General features: G+C 40.0%; 2 protein-coding genes and 1 long non-coding RNA gene across 9 annotated transcripts in view; 1 reads left to right on the forward strand and 2 right to left on the reverse strand.

Annotated features, from left to right (window-relative positions):
• Positions 1 to 1,203: 1,203 nt before the first annotated feature.
• glyr1 (glyoxylate reductase 1 homolog (Arabidopsis)) lies at positions 1,204 to 19,926 on the forward strand. Of its 6 annotated transcripts, none has more exons than XM_083566989.1 (18): positions 1,256 to 1,336; positions 1,754 to 1,790; positions 2,557 to 2,636; positions 2,769 to 2,907; positions 3,498 to 3,614; positions 3,861 to 3,944; positions 8,226 to 8,279; positions 10,977 to 11,027; positions 11,132 to 11,205; positions 11,288 to 11,387; positions 12,147 to 12,257; positions 12,784 to 12,885; positions 13,396 to 13,558; positions 14,210 to 14,389; positions 16,470 to 16,594; positions 16,935 to 17,641; positions 17,758 to 18,068; positions 18,142 to 19,926. In XM_083566989.1, the coding sequence occupies exons 1-16, from the start codon at positions 1,299 to 1,301 to the stop codon at positions 17,007 to 17,009; spliced, it is 1,530 nt and encodes a 509-aa protein (XP_083423115.1). In that variant the 5' UTR covers positions 1,256 to 1,298; the 3' UTR covers positions 17,010 to 17,641; positions 17,758 to 18,068; positions 18,142 to 19,926. The 6 variants fall into 6 exon arrangements, with proteins under 6 accessions (XP_083423119.1, XP_083423120.1, XP_083423115.1 ...); XM_083566990.1 differs by having other exon boundaries at positions 16,935 to 17,595; XM_083566991.1 differs by lacking the exon at positions 8,226 to 8,279.
• On the reverse strand, positions 7,922 to 8,244 carry LOC310740403. Its single transcript, XR_014537642.1, has 2 exons — positions 8,151 to 8,244; positions 7,922 to 8,074 (listed from the first exon to the last, which is right to left on the reverse strand). It is a non-coding gene; the product is annotated as an uncharacterized lncRNA (long non-coding RNA).
• The window catches only part of csnk1da (casein kinase 1, delta a), a 32,771-nt gene continuing 31,041 nt past the window's right edge, over positions 19,198 to 20,927 (reverse strand). For both annotated transcript variants that reach the window (XM_083567023.1, XM_083567022.1), the window contains one exon: positions 19,198 to 20,709. In XM_083567023.1, the coding sequence (XP_083423149.1) occupies positions 20,659 to 20,709 (51 nt within the window). In that variant the 3' untranslated portion in view covers positions 19,198 to 20,658. The remainder of the gene's footprint in view (positions 20,710 to 20,927) is intronic.

Genomic DNA, 20,927 nt, shown 5'->3' on the forward strand with positions numbered 1-20,927 from the left:
GTAGATCATTTACACCTGCTCAGATTTATAATTATAAATCACATTGTTTCCCACCAAAGCAACTTAATAATCGTAACGTCTGAATACTTTATATATTATATATTATACTACACATCCCATTTCTAATTATGTCAACATTTATGGACTTTTTCACTGAATTGATATTTATTTCAGTTGGAATAAATATCCATTTATTTGTATACAGTAAATCAGGGTGTATATATGTAATTAAAATACAAACGATAAATTAATTAGTATTAAAAACAGGGTTTTTTTATACTGTATTTTTTATTAAGTATAATTATAAATAATATTAATAAATATTTAAGGTCTGTGATACCATCATTATGTTAATGTTTTTTAGAATAGCGATTATTAATTACATTATTAATTTTGTCCAATATTATATATAAACCTATTTCTATTTTAAACTAATATTATATAAAACACACATAATTGAATATTAGGGTTTTTTTTAATGTAGTTTTACTTATTTTAAAATAATCCTATAAATGTTTTCTTTTATTTAAAATAATTTAAAAAGGTCAAATTAGTTATTTTATTAATTGTTTGGTTTAAAGTAAACACAATGTTTAATTATATTTTATTATGTTATGTTATGTTATGTTATTATATTTTATATTATTGTCTGTCAAAAACAATTTATGTGAACATTCTGTGACCATTTTTATTACAAATAAATATAAAAGAGGCGACATTAAACACGCAACACGCACGACATCACAAAGTTATGCACAACATGCTTTCTTGACTTAGAAATAAAAAAATAAAAAAATAAACTTCACCAAAAAAACAACAACAATTTAATAACTAAACATTTGATTTACTGATGCACCAAGTCTCGAATCAAGCGCCAAATCCGCCATGGTGCACACATCCTGCAATTAAATCCGTCCGTGTGGAAACATAGCAAAATAACATTTTCAAGAATATTTTGTCTTCATGCTCTATGTTCTCTATGTTTGGTTTCACTAATAATAAACATTTATTTGCATAAAACGTTTATATTTGTCAGTGGGCGTGTTGATTAAAGAATGAAAAGCTTAAAAAGTATTTATTTAAGGCACATTTAGATCAGATATTTACAAACAAAAAGAAAGAAACGACGCCGTCATGACGTCATCCAGCACGACCGAGCGACGTACTGTGGTCACGTGACGCTCCGGCAGGCGCGGCCACGCACACGAGTCACGTGAACGGCGGGTGGGTGTGTTCTTGTTCCTTTCCCTGCTTTCAGTGCGACGTTTCAGTAGAAAAAAAAAAAAAAAAAAAACAAGATGGCGGCTGTGCATCTGCGGATCGGAGACCTGGTGTGGTGAGAGAATGTCTTCTTTTAAACCCTGTTTGTTTTCTTCAGAACATTAGTAGGAACTTTAGACTTTATACAGGCGTGTGTGAGTGTGAGAGAGAGTTTTATAAACTGTGTTTGGAGCGAAAAAGAGACGGACGTTTGAAGTAAATCCCCTCAGAGCAGCCTGGCTAATAAGCGCAGTTAGCAAACATGCTAGAGAGTAAGTGTCTGAGGTGTATGTTTCTCGGAGAGAATCTCCCCGAGTGAAGAGGAGGACAGGTCGGGGGTGGATGGAGTTTTCTCCCGCTCTCTGCTGGAGGATCGGCTGTGGAGCTCGTCAGCTTTAATAAAGCGTCTGCTAGTAAACTGCGCTGTTTTCAGCACACAGTCCTTGTGTTCAGTCAGGATTTGATGAAGTAACTGTGTCTCTGTGTGTTTTAGGGGGAAACTTGGACGATATCCGCCGTGGCCAGGAAAGGTGCGAGCCGAGGAACATACCCCCCCCCACACACACACACACACTTTTACACGGGCTGAGCTCCACTGAGTGGCTCTGAGACCCCGCTTCTGACCTTCAACACATTCCCTTGTCTATGTCTCGCTCTTTCTGTGGCTCTGTCTCGCTCTCTGTGTGCGCGTGTGGCTCTGTCTCGCTCTCTGTGTGCGCGTGTGTCTCTGTCTCGTGCGCGTGTGTCTCTGTCTCGCTCTCTGTGTGCGCGTGTGTCTCGCTCTCTGTGTGCGCGTGTGTCTCGCTCTCTGTGTGCGCGTGTGTCTCGCTCTCTGTGTGCGCGTGTGTCTCGCTCTCTGTGTGCGTGTGTGTCTCGCTGTCTCGCGCTCTCTGTGTGCGTGTGTGTCTCGCTGTCTCGCGCTCTCTGTGTGCGTGTGTGTCTCGCTGTCTCGCGCTCTCTCTCTTTCTTTCTGTGTTTCTCACTCATTGTGTGTCTGTGTGTTTGTCAAAATGTAAATGTTGCATTAGTTGCATAATTATGAAAATTTGAACACAGCTCGACTAATTTCTGTCTCTTGCTTGGTGTCTCGTACTGTTTTTTGTTTTTCTTCCTCTGCCCCAACTCTCTCTTTCTGACACTCATTCCACATCTTGCTCTCTCTCTCTTCCTGTCTCTGTCTGTCTTCTACCAGGTCTCTGTCTCTTGCTTGTGTCTCTGGATGTCTCTTTGAATTCTGCTGTGTCATTTCTATTTCTCTTTGTCGCTCTCTCACTCTGCATTTATTTATTTTTTAAGATTGTGAGTCCTCCGAAGGACCTGAAGAAACCCAGGGGGAAAAAATGCTTCTTCGTCAAATTTTTTGGCACTGAAGATCAGTGAGTACTGAACATATCATACTTTTGTATTTGTATTTTTTTTTTTATTATTATTATTATAAAATATGCGAAAATAAGTATACGGTCACTGTATCAATATATTTATTTTATTAATTTCTCTTTCTCTTTAAGTGCCTGGATAAAGGTGGAACAGCTGAAGCCGTATCACCCCCATAAAGACGAGATGATCAAGATCAACAAGGGCAAGCGTTTCCAACAGGCTGTGGATGCCGTCGAGGAGTACCTAAAGAAGGCCAAGGGGAAAGACCAGGTGAGTTCCAGGACACGGAATCCAGAGCTTGTTGGAAACTCGATGTGAATTTGGATGTTCCAAAAATATTGGCGTCCACAAACTTTTGCCCATACAGTCTATTTATTTATCCTTCAGTAATTTCCAGTGCTTGACATTTTCCTCACTTTGAGATTCCTGAACGATTCTGTTCAGTTTCGTTCCCAGCTATTAGGACCGGGGCGTCTCCATGGTTACCGGATGGCGTTAACGATGATGTAATCCGTGCAGAATCGTAACCTCACGCAATAAAACGGTTATGTTTCACAGTGCCTCCAGGAAGAGCAGTGTAACGTGAGCGCAACATGATCTAGAAATATAATTTACTTTTTTATTATGAGATCACGAGGGGAATAAAAACATCCTTTTGTGTATTTCTGTACATCCCATAATAGTAAGGAGGTTTTATTTATTTTTTTCATCAGATGACCGAAGTACACTATAAACTCATCATCAATTTAACTACGTGTATATTATGGGTTTCGCCACGCCGAAGTACGAATAACATTTTTCCACACTTCGTATCCCGTGACGACGCACATCGACGTTTTCTACTTCTCGGATTTTTCCAGGCACACGGCTCGGAGGACAAGACCAAATCCGAGAAGGGACGAAAAGCCGCCGCGAAACCCATGAAGATCATCGAAGAAGACGACGAGGACGCGTTTAAGGGCGGCTCCTCCGACAAGGTCAGTCCCCCACCCCCTCCCCCCGCCGTCCGTTCCGGGTTTAAAAGCCCGCGTCGGGATTATATTCCTACATTTCCTGTTCATTCATGCGTCACGGCTCGATCGCTGTCTGGCTGCGCTCGGAGGCTCCCCTGTGCACGAGCTGCTGCTTTGCTTCGGGCGCCACGTGAAGAAGAAAACGAACAAAACAAACAAACAGCAACAACGTTTGAAGTATGTGGTAAATGTTTCTCTTTTTCCCTTAAGGAGCAAACTGACTCTGACCCAGAACCGTCTTCTGTGCAGCGGCTGGTGGCTGGAACAGTTGCAGGATTCAAATGGGAGAGCAGTGTAGGTGATAAACTCACACTCTGCCCTGCTTGAGACTTTATTTTATTTGATTTTTTTTTGCCTTTTTCCTTCCCTTTCTTACACCATGCTGATTAGGGGTGCATCAGGAGACATGTTGGTCTTATTGGCTCGTGGGGAAAATGCGGCGATGCCTGGTGCTGATTTGTAGTAGGAGAAAGTCCAGGTTTAGGTGAGAGCAGAGAGCATTATAAAGGTGTAAGACCTCGCATTTCGATGGTCACTTCCCAGCACTGACAAATTTAAAACTGAAGCGAAACTTAGAACTGATTAAAATAGATTTTTTTATTTAGGTAGATAGATTGGTAGGTAGGGATAGATAGATAGAGAGATAAGTAGAGAGAGAGAGATAAGTAGATAGATAAGTAGAGAGAGAGATGGATTGATAGCAATAGGTAGGTAGAGGGAGAGATATATGGAGATAGATACATAGACTGGTCGGTAGGTATGTAGAGAGAGAGAGAGATAATAGCTAGGTAGGCAAAGATAGATAGGTAAGTAGGTACAGAGAAAGAGGTGTGGGTGAGTTGGTTGGAGGCTAGGTATAGATAGAAAGATGGTTGGAGATGGGTAGGAAGGTAGGTATAGATAGAAAGATAGGTGAAGATAGATACATAGATGAGGGGTAAGTATAGACAGAGAGAGATGGATAGATAGCAATAGGTAGATAGAGAGATATATAGGTAGGCAAGTACAGAGAGAGATTTATGGATGAATAGATGGGTAAGTAGAGAGGTAGAGATCGAGAGCTAGATATATAGAAAGGTAGGTAAGTATAGAGAGAGATGTATGGATAGATAGGTAAGTAGAGAGGTAGAGATGGATATATAGGTATCTAATAGAGATAGGTGTGTGTGTGTGTATTTATATACACACGTTTGAGAGAAAGGGATCTTCTCCAGTTCATCGAATTCTTTTTGTGTCTCGAGACGTTTATTAAATCTCAAGTCACAACTCGTGCGTGTAGCTCAGTAACAGGATGTGTACAATCGCTCTCTCGCTACAGTTCCTTTAGAACGCCGACTCAGCTGATCGCTGTGAACTCATTTACCTTCTTGGCATTTGGCAGATTATCCAGAGCGACTTACAATTACTGCATTCATACAACAGAGCAGCTGAGATTTTAGAGCCTTGAGCAGGGGCTCATCAGTGGCAGCTTAGTGGTGGGACCTTCTGATCAAAAGTCTAATCTTTTAAACTTTGAGCTACCATGTACCTTCCTTCCAGCCAATCACAATCCAGTAATCAAAGCAGACTATGATATAAGTCAAATCACTTCATCAGTCGGTGGACTTTATATAAAGCAACGCATTTCAGCTCCTTTTTAATCCAGTATGACTTGAAACAAGACTTATTTTACGATTGTTTTTTAATAGTGTAGCGTAGGTCTGGTAAATGCACGAGCGTGCATGTGAAGCTAAATAAGATGAGATCTGTAATCAATCGATCAATTCGTTATCGGTGTCTGGGAAATTGGGGGTGCTGTTGATTGGGGACGCTGTACTGATGCATCCCTAATACAGATGCTTGCTCTTGCACTATGGTGGTGACCGTGGTGATCCTCCTGCATTTAAAAAAAAAAACAAAAACAAACCTGAAGGACCTTTTGGTACCTTAACCTTTATTCCACGTGTGTGTGTGTGTGTGTGTGTGTGTGTGTGTGTGTGTGTGTGTGTGTGTGTGTGTGTGTGTGTGTGTGTGTGTGTGTGTGTGTGTGTGTGTGTGTGTGTGTGTGTGTGTGAACTTTGATTATATGCTTTTATATAAGAAGTTTAAGAACAGGTTTTATAATATACCATGTGACCCTCTTCATATTTTCACAATTACTGCGTACGACGTTACATTTCGAACTTCGCGCTTTACACTCGGGTCTGAACCAATCTCGCTTGAATTGCAGTGCCGTCCAATAATATTAGCACCCATGGTAAGTATAAGCAGAATTCGGTGGAAAATTTGTCTATTGCTTAAAACGTTTGTTTTAAAAGTACAAAAGTGTTTTACCTTCAAATGTACTTAAGTCTCCAAAGTACTATGATTTATCACGGCTATAATGTTCCTGTTATAATTTTTGCTTATCAACTCAGTTTATGTGAAAGGACTCTGTTACTCTCAGAGCACTGATCTATTAATAGAATGATATTAACGAGACAAACGCTGATTCATTCCTATTACAATTATCATGAGCAAAAAAAACACACGCAAAGCGCCGATCAAATGAAGTATAAACGAGCTTTCGCTCGACCCTGATTGGTGACTCGCGTGTTTGACCTGTTACGCAAAAAGGAACGACTGATTTTGCTAAATGTAGTAAAAAAGCATTTCACTGTCACTTTGTACGAATGGGTGTGACAAATAAAATTAGCATTTGAAAAGTAAAATATTTGACATTGAAAAGTAAAATTTGTTTCCTTTAAAATGTAATTTTTTTTAATTTGAAGTGTAACATTTTTGAAATTGAAAAGTAAAATATTTGACTTTGAAAAGTAACATTTTTTTAATTTAAAAAGTAAAAAAACAATTTCTTAAATGTACAATTTTAGAATTTGAAATGTAAAATATTTGAATTCGAAATGTAAAGTTTTTGACTTTGTAATGTAGTAAAGTTAAATTAAAAGTCTCCCCAAATGTAAACACTTCAGTAAAGTACCGATACTCGAAAAAGCTACTGAACGAATTACATTTACTTTGTTTTTGTCCACCACTGATAAATGAGGTAAATTTTCTTTCTCGTTCCTCACATTTTCACCGTTGTTGCCAATATTAGTGAAGGGCACTGTATATATTGATTTTATTTTTCTTAAAAAAAAAAAAAAAAAAGCATTTTGAATGTTAATATCGAGGCCTGATCTCTGCAGAACGAAAGGTGGCGTTTTTTTTGGTGGAACGACGTTTTTAAACTCTATTTGATCAAATCCTAGACGAGTTTTCCTCGTGTTTTGTCGGATCAAGATCCTCCTATTGTGCTGAGAAAAGCTGGAAAAGTCAGGTGTCCCAATACTTTTTGTCCATATAGTTTTTCAGATTATAGTCCTTAAAACTTTACCGTCAAGAATGATGTCCGGATACTTCACCGTACTTGCGGTGCCTGCGGAGCATCTGTGTACGTCGTTGCTATAGAAACGAAGGCAGGTTCGGTTTGTATTTTGGTTAAACTCCTTCAGACGTCTTAGTAGTGTGAGGAACGGCGACTTGCGTTCTGCTGAGACGGCTTTCACATTGCAGAAAAAAAAGAATTTCTTAATCTTTCGATGTCTTTTGGCACATTGACTTATAAAGGTCCGTGCTTCCTGTGACTGTGCGTGCAGCCTTGTGCTGCCACCTGTTGGCACTTTTTTTTTTTTTTTTTTTTTACCACCTTAACAAATGGCATTGATACGCAGGCCAGGCAACTTGCTATAATCGACAGTACGCCGTTATTATACAGTGTGCGAGGTGTGATTAAGTAATTGCCTCCTCTAAGCGCATTCCTCCGATTACAGGGAATAAAGTCAGTCGTAAAAACAATCTTCTGTACGATGACGTAACTTGAAAACATGTTTCAACATGATGGCGCCCCTGTACACAAAGCCAGCTCCATGAAGATATGCTTTATATGGGTTGGACTGGAAGATCTCCCTCTAAAGAGCTCCAAACCCCCGTTAAACACCTTTGGCATGAATTTAGCATTAAAATTAGCATTTTTATTTTTATTTTTTTTTGCATTAAATATTTATTTATTCGTTTTGATCTTTACTTCCTTTTGTGGAGCAAGCAGGGCAGAAAAATGTTTCAGTTCTCTGAAATGCTCTCGAATTGTGTGTGTGTGTGAGCTGTTAGTGTTTTTTCCAGATCTACTAGATAATCCTGAGATTTGTTTGATTTTATGGATTTTTTAATGTATTTTTTTCTGACCAAAAGGAGGAATTGGAGATCAAAACGAAAATCTTTTCCGTTGGCGGTGTGTTAATGGGAGTGGTCCGTTTTTATTGCGCGGATTTCCTGCACTGCTAATCGGCGAGTACAGGAAGCGCTCGTCTCCGCTCACTGTGGTCTCAGAGGCAGTTACTTTGTCCACTCCGCTTCTCTTTTATGCACAAAAAAATAAACGAGGCACGATGTCCGATCTGATTTATCTGATCATACTCACTCACTCACTCACTCACTCACTCACTCACTCACTCACTCACTCACTCACTCTCACACACACACACACACACACACACAGTTGAACAGAGTGTCAGCTCTTCACAGAACCGTTTCCAATCTAACTCTCTTCCATTATAGCCGGTAAAGGATGACCCGCATTTCCATCACTTTCTGCTCAGCCAGTCTGAGAAGGTAAGAGGAAGTGCAGAATGCTTTGTCAGCATTTCTTCCTGTCCTCTGTCTCCTGCACTTGACCTGATGGTCTTTTTTTTTTTTCTTTTTTTTTCCCCTCCCACTCCTATAATTACTCCTCCCTTCTTTTTTCTCTTTATCTCTTTCTCCCTGTTTTCACTGCTCCAATGGCTGTATAAGTCAAAATAATAATAATAATAATAATAATAATAATAATAAATCCCGGAGGAATATTTCCAGATGAAATGAAAATTCTCTGAGTAAATGTGTCGATTTAATTCAGCACCAAATTATTATTATTCATTAATATTATGTCTGCGTTCACACCTGGCTTTATGAGCACGTCACCAGGAGCACCCGTGATCAGGTTTCACAGGGACGTTCTAAAACGATGAACGTGGCTTAATGCGATAGCCGGCTGTTCCAGCGCGATCGTTACGTCAGTCGTGTCGCTCCGTTGGTTGTTCAGCGGTTTCTACAACGGACGTCGTCAAAAATCATAAAATGAAGTTCGTTTATTAGTCCCTACAAGTTTATACCTAATAAATGAGCCAGCTGGGATGGTAGTAATGGGATCTGCCTGATTCATCCTGCCTCTAGACGGGTTCCACATAAAGATCCATGAAGTTACTGAGCAACTCGAGGGTGGATTTGGACTGTAATATCAACACACTACTACAATGTCTCAGGACTGCAAATAACTAAACATCTTAACTATGATGTAACTGTAATCAATGGAAATTTGCTGACGAGGGTGGATTTCCCTTTGGTAGTCTGTTTCCTTTCCATTTTTTTTTTTTTCTCATTGCATCTCAGGGAGTTTTTCCCTTGCCTCAGTCGCCACTGGCTCATTAGGGATCAATGTACAAATATAATGAACAAACGTATAACCACTTATACGTTCTTTTATACCCGCTTTATCTCAGTAAAGCTGGTTTGAGACATTGTCCATTGTTAAAAGGGCTCTACAATAAAAAAATTTATTTAAATTACAAATTTAATTGCATAAAAAAATTCTAGAGCATGCTAGAATCTCTAATTATTGAACTGGAAGAATTTTATTGTTTCTCCCCCCTAAAGTCAGACTCCAAGTCTCCGAATAACTAATACTAAAACCTAGACCTCCGGGTCACGGCACCAATTTTCTGTTGTGGCACCGGGGTGGTGGATTAAACTTTCCCTAGATGTCCGAACACCTGAGTCACCGCCGATCTTCGAATGAAGTCCCGAGCTCTTCCTGGAAATAAAAACAAAAACAAAGCCACGTGTGAAGGCAGACTCCGTAATCGATGCAGCATTGAAAGCGAAATGACGCGGAGTATTCGAGGCGGAATCACGTGATCGCGCTAACGAATTCTGGAAAATTCCTCCTCACACTTTGGATATGTTTGTTTGCAAAATAATCACGTCTCTATACAGCTGAATGGTATATTACGGGGTCTTTTTGGTCGGTGGTGAATACCGGCTCAAACGTGCATGGGTGCTGCCGCCTTTTCTTTCCAGTCCCCCCCACACACACACACACACACACACACGATTCTTCACTTCTTCTCCTCCCTAACTGCTTCCTGTCTTTTCAATCCAGTCAGTAGATTGTGATCGGAATAATAGTGAAAGTGGTGTAAAAAAAAAAATATATATATATATATACAAATAGGCGCCGGTGTGTCGGCGGTCCTGTCTGTGGCTTTTGTTTAAATTGAACTGAAACGTGTGTGCGCGCATGCTAGCGTTGATGCGCTTCATGACCTACTGACCATCAGACGTTAAAATCATACAGACGATTCGAACCCCGTCGCATTTCCCCATTCGCTCGGCGTTCCAAGGAAATCCGCCGTCCGAACAAAATGTCTGATTAACGTCTATCCCAGAAGCACAGCGTATTCGAAAGTATAGGAACGCCCGACTTTTCCAGCCACGTGTAGCTACCACTAATTTGGAGGGGCGCATTTGTACGTGATATAGAAGTTTTCCCTTCAATTGGAACTAGGAAATCCCAAACCCATTTCAGCATGACAAAGCCAGCTCTATGAAGATCTCCTGCTATCAAAGCCTCAACGCTATTGAACAATGAATCAAGCACAGTCCGAAATCTAGTGCGGCACCACCTCCCAGGAGTCTGGAGCTTCTTATTAGAGCAAATAGACATTAATGTTTAACAGGGTGTTCAAGAGCCACAATCATAGGATTGGGTGTCCACAAACTTTTGACCCTAGTTTATATATATTATATAATATATATCGCATTTCCTGGTTCTGTCCAAATCAAGTACGGCTTGTGTATAAATACTAATATCGGCTTAATCTCAATTAAGTAATTAGTAACATCAGTTATCCACTTTCTGGAAAAGAAAAACACGAAGCTTGAAGCAGTCTTTAGGAGTTTTAACCTCCCGCTTCAGGATTAAGTCAAACTCGGTTTTATTTCATGCCACGATCTTTTCTTCTTTGCGTTCGCTCTTTTCCAGCCCTGTTGCAGGTTTGAGGGCTGAAAAGCAGCTTAATGATCTGACAATACACAAAAGATCTCCCCTATAACCCACAATCTAAAGTACTTATTACACTGTTGATCATTGGAGCAGACGTGGTGTTTGTACAGCGGAGGAATGCGGGGAGTAAATCAACACAATTGCTGCGGTAATGTTTAGTAATATTATATAATGTGACGTGGGGTTTTTTTTGTTTGGTTTTTTTACAGCCAGCTTCGTCGATGGAGCCTATAAGCAAACGGTTGAAGATCATTGAAGAGGTGAGGAACTTTTTTTTTTTTTTTTTTTTTTATATATATATATATATATATATATAAAAACTCTTTTGACAATGTCATCTAATTGAGTTTGTGATCTCGTTCAGGACACCGGCTCCACATCCATTCAGGCTGCAGACAGTACGGCTCTCAACGGCAGCATCACACCTACAGACAAGAGGTACGTGAAACGTGTGTGCTCAATAAAAAAACCTCCACGTGCATTTAACTAGATTCCTATACAAATGTGTTATCTCCAACAGGATAGGATTCCTCGGACTCGGGTTGATGGGCAGCGGAATCGTGTCGAACCTGCTGAAGATGGGCCACGTGGTGACCGTGTGGAATCGCACTGCGGAAAAGGTACGGTTTTCATCATTGGAACGCAGGAACCGCCTTCTTTTAAACTCACGTTTTATCTTTGTATTTAAACAGACCAATCACGGTCTTGTGATATAGCAGCTATAAACGGCCTGCTCCTCTTATTACCTCTGATCGAAGCACAGACACTGGAGACTCCTTCCTGAAATCTTCTCATGGAAAACTTTGTAGGCTTCTAGTTAAGTTCTTATCGATTTTACAAGAGTTTTGAGCCAATTTATTAATTTATTTTTTTTCCCCTCATTTGCTGTCCTCCACTCCTCCGGGAAGATGTTCTACTAGGATTGAGATCTCCTCATGTGAAAACCATGTTATATATGGACAAACGTATTTGGACACCTGACTTGAACTTGGAGACCAAATCCAATTTGGACAATGCAAACAAAACTCCATGGAGATATACTTTAAATGGGTTGGAGTTGAAGATCTTCTGCTGGAGAGCTCAGACCTCAACCCCATTGAACACCTTTGGGATGAATGTGAACGTTGACTGCACCCCAAGAACCTCCTCACCTCTGAATGAATCTCACACAAAATCTAGTGGAACATCTTCCCAGAAGAGTGGAGGTTATTATAAGAGCTATGGGGATTAAATGTGGAATAGGACTGGACCAGCGCCGCTGGCTGATTAGGGATAAACGTCTAAGGGACTGTTTTACGATGATTAAATGTGTGATCTATTTATTTCTGTAAATATTTCCAATTTTAAAAGCACCTTCACCTCCCTCCCCCTCCCCACAGTGTGACTTGTTCATCCAGGAAGGTGCCAGGTTAGGACGGACGCCAGCCGAGGTTGTGTCCATGTGCGACATCACGTTCTCCTGCGTATCAGACCCCAAAGCTGCCAGAGATGTAAGTAAAGACGTGACCTAGAGCTCCATAAAAACTCTTCACTGATTTATATTATAATGACTCTCTTATCTTTCTCTTTTTCCTCACTCATTATTTCACTCTTGGTTTCTCTTTTTCTCTCCTTTTTTGTTTCTCTCTCTCTTTCTTTCTTTTCTCTTATTTGGTAATTTCGACATGCAACCGCATTGTCTTTTGTTCAAAAGATTTATTGATTGTCGTTATTTGTGACTCATCCATGAGCTTTAATAAACAAACTAATACCTGTAATAATTGTTTATTAACATGGATTTTTTTTTTTTGCATAGCTAACGTGTAAAAGTTTATTGACAAACATTATTGTTAATGACAATCATTTTATTTATATATATATATATATATTTTTTTTTTAAGTTAAATATTTATTTGATGCATTTAAAAAATGAGATGTATATTAATCAAAGTAAAAAATAAATAAATTAAAAAAAGTAAAGAATGTGTTCGATTATGGTATGTCTTTGGTTTCTCATGTGGCTTTTTTTTCCCACAGTTGGTTTTGGGTCCCAGCGGTGTGTTACAAGGCATCAGACCCGGAAAGTGTTACGTGGAGATGTCCACCGTCGATCCTGAGACCATTACAGAGCTCTCGCAGGTATGTTGTGTATCATAAAGATCTTGCATGTTTATGCTTAGATCTACACACACACACACACACACACACACACACACACAGAGAGGAAGGAGAACTGAGGAAATACCCTGACTGTGAAGGGGGGGGGTGAACATGTTGATATTAAGAGGAAATGGGGGAACTGTGCAGTGAGAGGTTACTGTAGGTCGTTTTATCGTTTGGGTGTTGGGATTTCCATTGACAAAAATATCAAATCTGGATATGAATTTATACGTAATAAGCAAACCAGAAAGCACTGTGGTGATCAAGGAACCTTGAGAGGAACCAACCTCCAAAGGTATCCTTCCATTATGAACCATTATGAATCTTCTGTAACTGAGTATTATTTAGTCAGTTGTGTAGCAAGAAGCATTCATTACAGTTTTAACCTGATCTGAGATTTGAAGACAAAGATGTACGTATTGTTATTATTATTATTAATTATTAGATACAGTTTGTGTTGTAAAAAAAGATTTTTGGATGTTTTTTAAGGTGATCACGTCCAGAGGAGGCCGCTTCCTGGAAGCTCCGGTTTCAGGCAGTCAGCAGCTTTCTAACGACGGTATGTTGGTGATCGTGGCAGCTGGAGATCGGACCGTTTACGAGGACTGCAGCAGCTGCTTCCAGGCTATGGGCAAAACTTCGTTCTTTTTAGGTGATTAACGCCTTACAGTTTTCAGAAAGTTGCATATATATCATATATGAGCATGAATAATAAAAGTACCTGATTTTGGGAATGTCGGGAATTCCCTATTGCAAACTCGATAGCGAAGTCTGATCGCTATTTTTCCGATAACTAATTAATCAACAGAGTTTTTAAAATGAGTACTGGATAAAAAATAAACATTTTGCATCACTCCATGCAAAATAGTACTGAACTGTATTACAAAAATAATATATACTGCATCATGAAAATGTGCCAAATATATTAATTATAATATATTTCAAATTAAGACGTCTTCAAACAAAACAGTTGCACCTAAAATAAATAAATAAAAAAAATTTAAAAAAAGATGCAACAATTCACCTCCAGAGGCTGCTCTCGTACTGTATAATGACCGTCTCAGCAACCCGGAAAAATTATCCGTATGGGCTTTTTTTTTATCAGCTATTGGTCGGCGTCTAGACTGGAATGTGTAGGATAAATAATACGTTTTTAAGTAGTGACTTTATTGAACTGTCCTTTTTTGTTGATTGACTGTAGTTTAGTAAAGGATGGTGTGTGTGTGTGTGTGTGTGTGTGTGTGTGTGTGTGTGTGTGTGTGTGTGTGTGTGTGTGTGTGTGTGTGTGTGTGTGTGTGTGTAGGAGAAGCAGGCAACGCGGCGAGGATGATGCTGATCCTCAACATGGTGCAGGGCAGTTTCATGGCCACCATCGCCGAGGGGCTGACGCTTGCTCAGGCCACTGGCCAATCACAGCAGACCTTCCTGGACATTCTGTGTCAGGGGCAGATGGCCAGCACGTTTGTGGACCAGAAATGCCAAAGTGAGCAATCTTGACTTTCATTCATATCTTTTTATGATGTTACATTTCAGGAACGTCTAGTCCCTGACCTACGATGTGTTCTGATGACTCCATCATAACTTACAAATAGCGCAACTTGAGACGTGGCCTCGCCAAGGAGTCTTAAAGAATACTGATCAAAATGGAGCGACATTTTTTAATCATTTACAGAACAGTACATCATTCAGCAAAACGGAGCGATTTACACTACCGCACTGGATAAACTGTACAGTGTATATGTGTGTAGCAGCGAGGGCGTGGACGAGCACCGGTTTGTGAGTGGGGGGCGGGGCATACGCTGCTACGTTTGCTTGCCACTTAAAATTTTAATCATTTTAGCAATTTTGTCATGTATAGAAGGAAATTCTGAGCGATTTTCCAAATTGCAATTGTCTTTGCGGTTGTGTTTTGCAGTCGCAATTGCAGATCTCGCATGCTTTCTCGCAGCCGCTGCCAGATTTCAAACGGAAAAGCAAAGTCTGTTTTTTCCAACCACGTTGTCCGTGTTTTATGAGTCATAACCGTGTCATATTTTAATAGCAATATTAATGACCATGTCTGCTTTTTCACTTTCTCTGAGTCACGTACGCAGCCTGACAACTCGAACGGAATCGCAAATCATGTCCTCGTGTTCGTTTGCCAACAGTGTCGAAGCGTGTCCTCCAACGCGTTCTCTACAACACGTGCCCTCCAAAGCGTTGCTTTCTGTGCGGTTTAACCCTGAATCATGTTTCCTAAAGTGGTTAAAATGCATTAACTTTAGTCCTGCATTAAAAGAGACACATGTTTGGTACTCGTACTTCGAGTACTGAGGTGTTACTGTATAAATATTACACAGTAAAATGTACTTCTCCAAGTAGTAGTAAGTAAAATAATAACAAATTACACAATCACAACGTATTGTATATTTTACTGTGCAACATTAACATATTAATCATTTGTTATATTTAATCCGAGTGAACGGTTGAAGCGAAAACCTTTCAGGTTTTTTTTTTGCCACTAGGGGGCGATATCATGTTTTTATGGCTTATAAATGAAAAATCATGCAATATACAAACATGCTCATTTTCAGATCACTTTGCCTGTCAATCAAATCCTTTAATGATTATTCACAATTACGTTAAAAACTTACTAAGTTAAACTTTCGTCTCATCATTGCAAAGGCTCGCCGCAGGTTTCGAAAAAAAAGCAGAGGCCACTTTTACTAAAATGGCGATAACTCATGAGCTCAATCTTTGATCAAATTTTTTAAAAAATGCTTTGTGGCGCTATAAGCGCGAAAAAACATAAAAATGGTTATAACTATGCAACCTTTAGTCCAACCAACCTGATAATTGGCATGTGGTGTCTGTCTCTAATGTGACACGTATCTATAAGGTCATTTTATATATCTAAAAAAAATGGCCGTCATCAGCCAAGGAATTTCAAGCACCTGTTACACAAGGTTAAGAATACAACTTTTTGCTTTATTCTTATGAGCTATCAGGCTCGACGCTCTCATCGGTACTCGGTTTGAAGGTTTCATCGTAGGAGAATCGCACGGCAGGAACGAATCTGAAACTGCCAGAATTCCATCAGAGAAAAATGATCCCGACACCCATTAATCCCTAGATTTTAGCCCGTGATTATAGAAATCTTTTAGGATTATTAAAATTCATCTACAAAATTGTGGCCAAAATCGCGCAGTGTCCACGTGGCTTTACTGATATTTTTTATACACGTAGACCACTAGAGGGCGGCGTGTGACAAAAAATAAATGACAGTCTGCCCACCAGAAAAACATGTTCGCTTCGTCACAAATTCGTTCCGAGACTAGCGACTGGAGTCGTAATAAACCCTCAGCGTCACGCAGCCGCAAATCACATCTCACACGTTTTTTTTATTTATTTTTTTTTTATGTTAATTACAGTAGCGTTTCCAGTGATTTCCGGTTTCACTAAACGCAGATTTATATTTCTGTGCAGTCTTTTTATTTTTTGTGTATATAACAGATTTTCATCCAATTTTAAATTTAGTTTCTAGAAAAAAAGCTGATTGTTTTTACTGTTTTGTTTTCCCCCAGATATTTTGCAGGGTAACTTCAAACCAGATTATTACCTAAAACACATTCAGAAAGATTTAAGACTCGCGATTTCCATGGGGGACTCTGTTAATCACCCCACACCCATGGCAGCCGCCGCGAACGAGGTAAGTGTCTGTCTGTCTCTCTCTCGCTCTCGCTCTCTCTCTCTCTCTCTCTCTCTCTCTGTCTCTGTCTGTCTGTCTGTCTGTCTGTCTGTCTGTCTGTGGTCTAATGTTCAGTTCCTCACTCACCCTGAAGTGACACCCTGTAATAATCCACACTATACGGCCAAAAGTTTGTGGACAAACAGTGGCTCGTTAGATTGCTGTCCCAATACTTTTGGTTATAGTGTATTTGTTTCATTTGTTGTTGAAAAGAGTGTTTGTTTGTTTTTTTTGAAGTTTTCACCATCGCAGCATGAATGAAACTGACGTCCCCGTTCCCTTTTTTCTTTCCCTCCCGCAGGTGTATAAGAGAGCGAAGGCGCTGGACCAGTCGGACAACGACATGTCTGCAGTCTACAGAGCTTATATTCACTAATCCCTGGAGATGTGCTCGAAGTTCTGGACCATAATCATCCTCCTTTTCTTCTGATTTCTTTATTCCTTCACTCCGTGTGTGTGGGTGTGGGTGTGTTCTCCATCATCACCTCCTTATCAAAGTGATGCACTGTTCCAGTCGTGCGATTTTATGATTGACCTTGGAGGGTGTGTGTGTGTGTGTGTGTGTGTGTGTAGTTGGTTTTATTTCAGGACGCACCAAATTCTTTTCGCAGCAGTACGAACACCAGGGGGCGCAGTTTTCACTTTAAAGAAGCGTAAAAGCTTTTAAAACTCGTTCGAAAAGGGATTCAATAGAAACCTATAGAATTTCCTTGATTTCTTTTTTTTTTTACTTTTGAAGTCGGACGTTTGCTTCCGCCGAATCCGCGTAGATTTAATAACCCGTTCCAGTGCCATAGTGTCTCTCTCTCTTTCTTTCTTTCTTTCTTTCTTTTTTTTTTTATTTATTTTTTATTTAACATCAAAATACTCATGTTCGAACCCGAAGCTGAAACTCGTAACTTCCTGCTTCACACTGACCAACGCGACGGAAGCGAAACGTCCGACTCGCATCGATACGCCACGCCGGCACTTCTTTATCCTCGTCTACGTGATTAGTCTACATCAGGGGTGTCCAAGCTTTTCCACAGAGCACCGGTGTGGGTGCAGGTTTTCATTCCCATCAAACATCTTTTCACACCTGATGGTCACTGAAAATGAAAACCTGCTCCTGCTCTGTGGAAAAGCCTGTACATACACACACACACTTTCTTCAGTGATACCTAAAGAACCCTGAGGCGTCCTGGGTTTGTTTCCTACAGTGCAAGTTTTAACACGTGACCCTCGATGCTGAAAATTGGGTGGCCATTTTGTTTTGGTGTCACGTCTGCAGGACCAATAAAGATTTCACGTCTCGAGGTCAGAAGTTACGCACCTAAACAGATCTTTCAGCAGATGCCCTCAAATCCAGAGCGACTTCTATTCGAGGGGTTAGGGGCCTCGCTCAAGGGCCCAGCGGTGGCAGCTTTGGTGGTGCCGGGATTTGAACTCCTTTCCGATCTAAAGATTTGATCGCGTGTGTAGTGTGAAATCTGGTCCCTGCGTCCTTCATCCCCCCCTCACACCATTACCACCCCCCATATTGGTTATCCCTCTTTCTTTTTCTCTCCGTGTCCTCATCCAGAACGAGAACGGCGCAGGCTAACAGGAGCATGAAGACGACGCCACTGCATTGCCTTAAAATCCCGACCCTCGCCCGCATAGATGTATTTATTTATTTTAAAAAAGGAAAAGAAAAATCTCTTGAATCTCCAGACCATTAATTTATTTTATTTTTTTTCCCGCCCCGAAAGTGAATTCAGAGGTCGGATCGCTTCTCTTTTTCCGACTCCAGCCTTCGAATCATAAATGTGATTTTTTTTTTTTTTTTTTTTTTTTTATAATACTGAGGCTTATTAATCTCGTGTGTAAATTCGGGACGCTTAATTTCACGGCTCATCGATTTTTTTTACGTTTTCGCAGATGTTTAAGCTTCACTGTGGAGAGAAATGAAGAAAACCTGGTTTGTGTTTTATGTGTTTGGGGAGGAAAGTAAAGTTTTATTTCAGGGGTTTTATGTTGTTTTTGGTTCTGAGACACTGGTAATGAGTTGAATTTGGATGGAGTTTTTTTTTTTTTTGTGGGATGTTTTTGTAATCTTTTAATTTGTTTATGTTTTAAAAGTTCAAGCAGCAGCACCTCAATGATGGAGGTGGAGATATTGTTAAAAATAAATAAAAAAAAGACCGGCATTCTGATTAAAGGGTGTAAAGGAGAGAGAGTCAGGAGATTCCCTGCTTCAGGTTCCTCTGGTTCTTATACCACTGAACCCCTTAATCCTGCATCCTCACTCCCTTCACTTCGACTTGATTGGTTTCCTTTGTGTTGTTTAGTGCCGGTTTTCTTCCCATGTTTCTAATCGATCACGATGTAAAGATTTAAAAGATTTTTTTTGGGGAATTGGGAAAAGAATATTTATAATTTCTTGTAAATGTGAAAAAGTCACGTTTTATTGTGCAGTCCACTGAATCCTTCTCCCAATAAAACCAACCATCCAGTTTAAGTTTGGTCCTGGTGCATGGAACCAAAATGATGCATAAAATTATTTTTGTTAGATAAAAAAAAAAAAAAAAAAAAAGCACGAAACGTACAAGTACTTATTAATTTATTTACACAATTTAAAATACACAAATACAGTGGCAATACAAATGAGGAGGAAAAACAAAAAAAAAAAAAAAAAACCTTCCTGAGCAGGAAGATTCCCATCATTCCATCAGATACAGCACAGTGTGGTGATGAAATCAGTCTAAAAAAAAAGAAGACATTTTTATCCCAGAATCGCTTGATCCCAAAGTGTGCCCTCGCTCTGGAGCAGCTTCGGTAAATATTAGTGAAGAGAAAAAGAAAAGTCGTCCATCATCCCTCTAAACACTACATTCTGCCCCACACACTACACACACACACCGACACAGACAAACACACAAAAATGTTACTGGGGGGGAAAAATAAAAAGGTACCTTGCGATTAACTATTTACATAACAGAATCTCACTAAGCCCCGCCCCCTTTCCCTCAACTACGCTTTCTGTAATTCCTACGAGCTCCACCCAAAAATTTCAGACAAAAAAAAAAAGATTTCACAAAGATTTTTTTTAATTCTGCTTTAAGGGCTGAGATGATTTCAACCTCTCTCAAAGATCATCATTCTATTTTAATCTCCAATCCCTGGACCATAAATCTTCAAACCATCTCAAGAAACACCCCACACACACACACACGAAATCAACATGCTCTAGTCCTCTAACACAAACGTGGACACCCACGTGAAATCCCAAACCCCACACACGTCCATGTGATAAGAGACGAGAATGAGAAAAAGAGATATTTTGTGATTGCAGCAACATGAAGTTCACAGCTTCTGGGAATGCAAAAGGGTGGGGTGGGGTGGGGCGGGGTGATAATTAACAAAGGCGGCGAAGAATCCTGGTGCGATCGCGATTTGATCGCCGCCAAAAAAAAAAAAAAAACTGACCAAAACGCTGGTTATTCCAAACGACAGAACAGAACTAAAATCTAAAAAAAACAAAAAGAGTAGAAGTTAAGAACAATTCACTGATTAGAGAAAGAAAGAAAAAAAAAAGGGTCTATTCCACGTTCTCACTCAGTCATGATTTATCATTAAGAAAATTTCTCCCAAACTTGAACTCCCATGAACACCGGCAGCTGGTGAAATCTGAGTTTAATCGTTAATAAACAATAATAAAAGGATTTAAAAAAAAATGTAAAATCAATCAACAGTTCAGACAAACAAGATCAATGGCTATCGTTAAGTACAGCTCCGTCTGAAGCTGGAGTTTTTTAGTTTTTTTCTTGTGATGGCTCCGCCCACCAGGCATGACTGACAGCCAGAGAAACGTCATTAAACCGCCCCTCTGTAGATCAGTGAAGAAGCACGTGGAGACGACGTGCCTCGGCTGTTCGATTGGATTTCCAGTGTGGCTGCGTGAGAATGAGAGAGAGACCGTGTGTGTGTGTGTGTGTGGCGGAAAAGAAAAGTCGAGTCTGTGTGTGGCTTTAATTTGCTCGGAGTGACTGCAGCTGCGCAGACGCTCACCGAGGAACAGCAGACTGCAAGCCGCTCGGAGTGACACGGGACAGAGCCTGATGGAACACAAACACACACACGGTCAGCGTTTTCAAACAACAACAACAACACTTCTTTCTTAAAGATTTTACGTCATTTTTTTTTGTAAATTCATGAGATGCAGAAAGCTGGATAAGGGGAGAGAGAGAGAGAGAGAGAGAGAGAGAGAGAGAGAGAGAGAGCGAGAGAGAGAACATTCTAAAACTACAGAGATGGGGGGGGTGAAGAGAGGGAA

The sequence above is a fragment of the Silurus aristotelis genome (assembly GCF_946808225.1).
Source record: "Silurus aristotelis genome assembly, chromosome: 17".
Classification (NCBI taxonomy): domain Eukaryota; kingdom Metazoa; phylum Chordata; class Actinopteri; order Siluriformes; family Siluridae; genus Silurus; species Silurus aristotelis.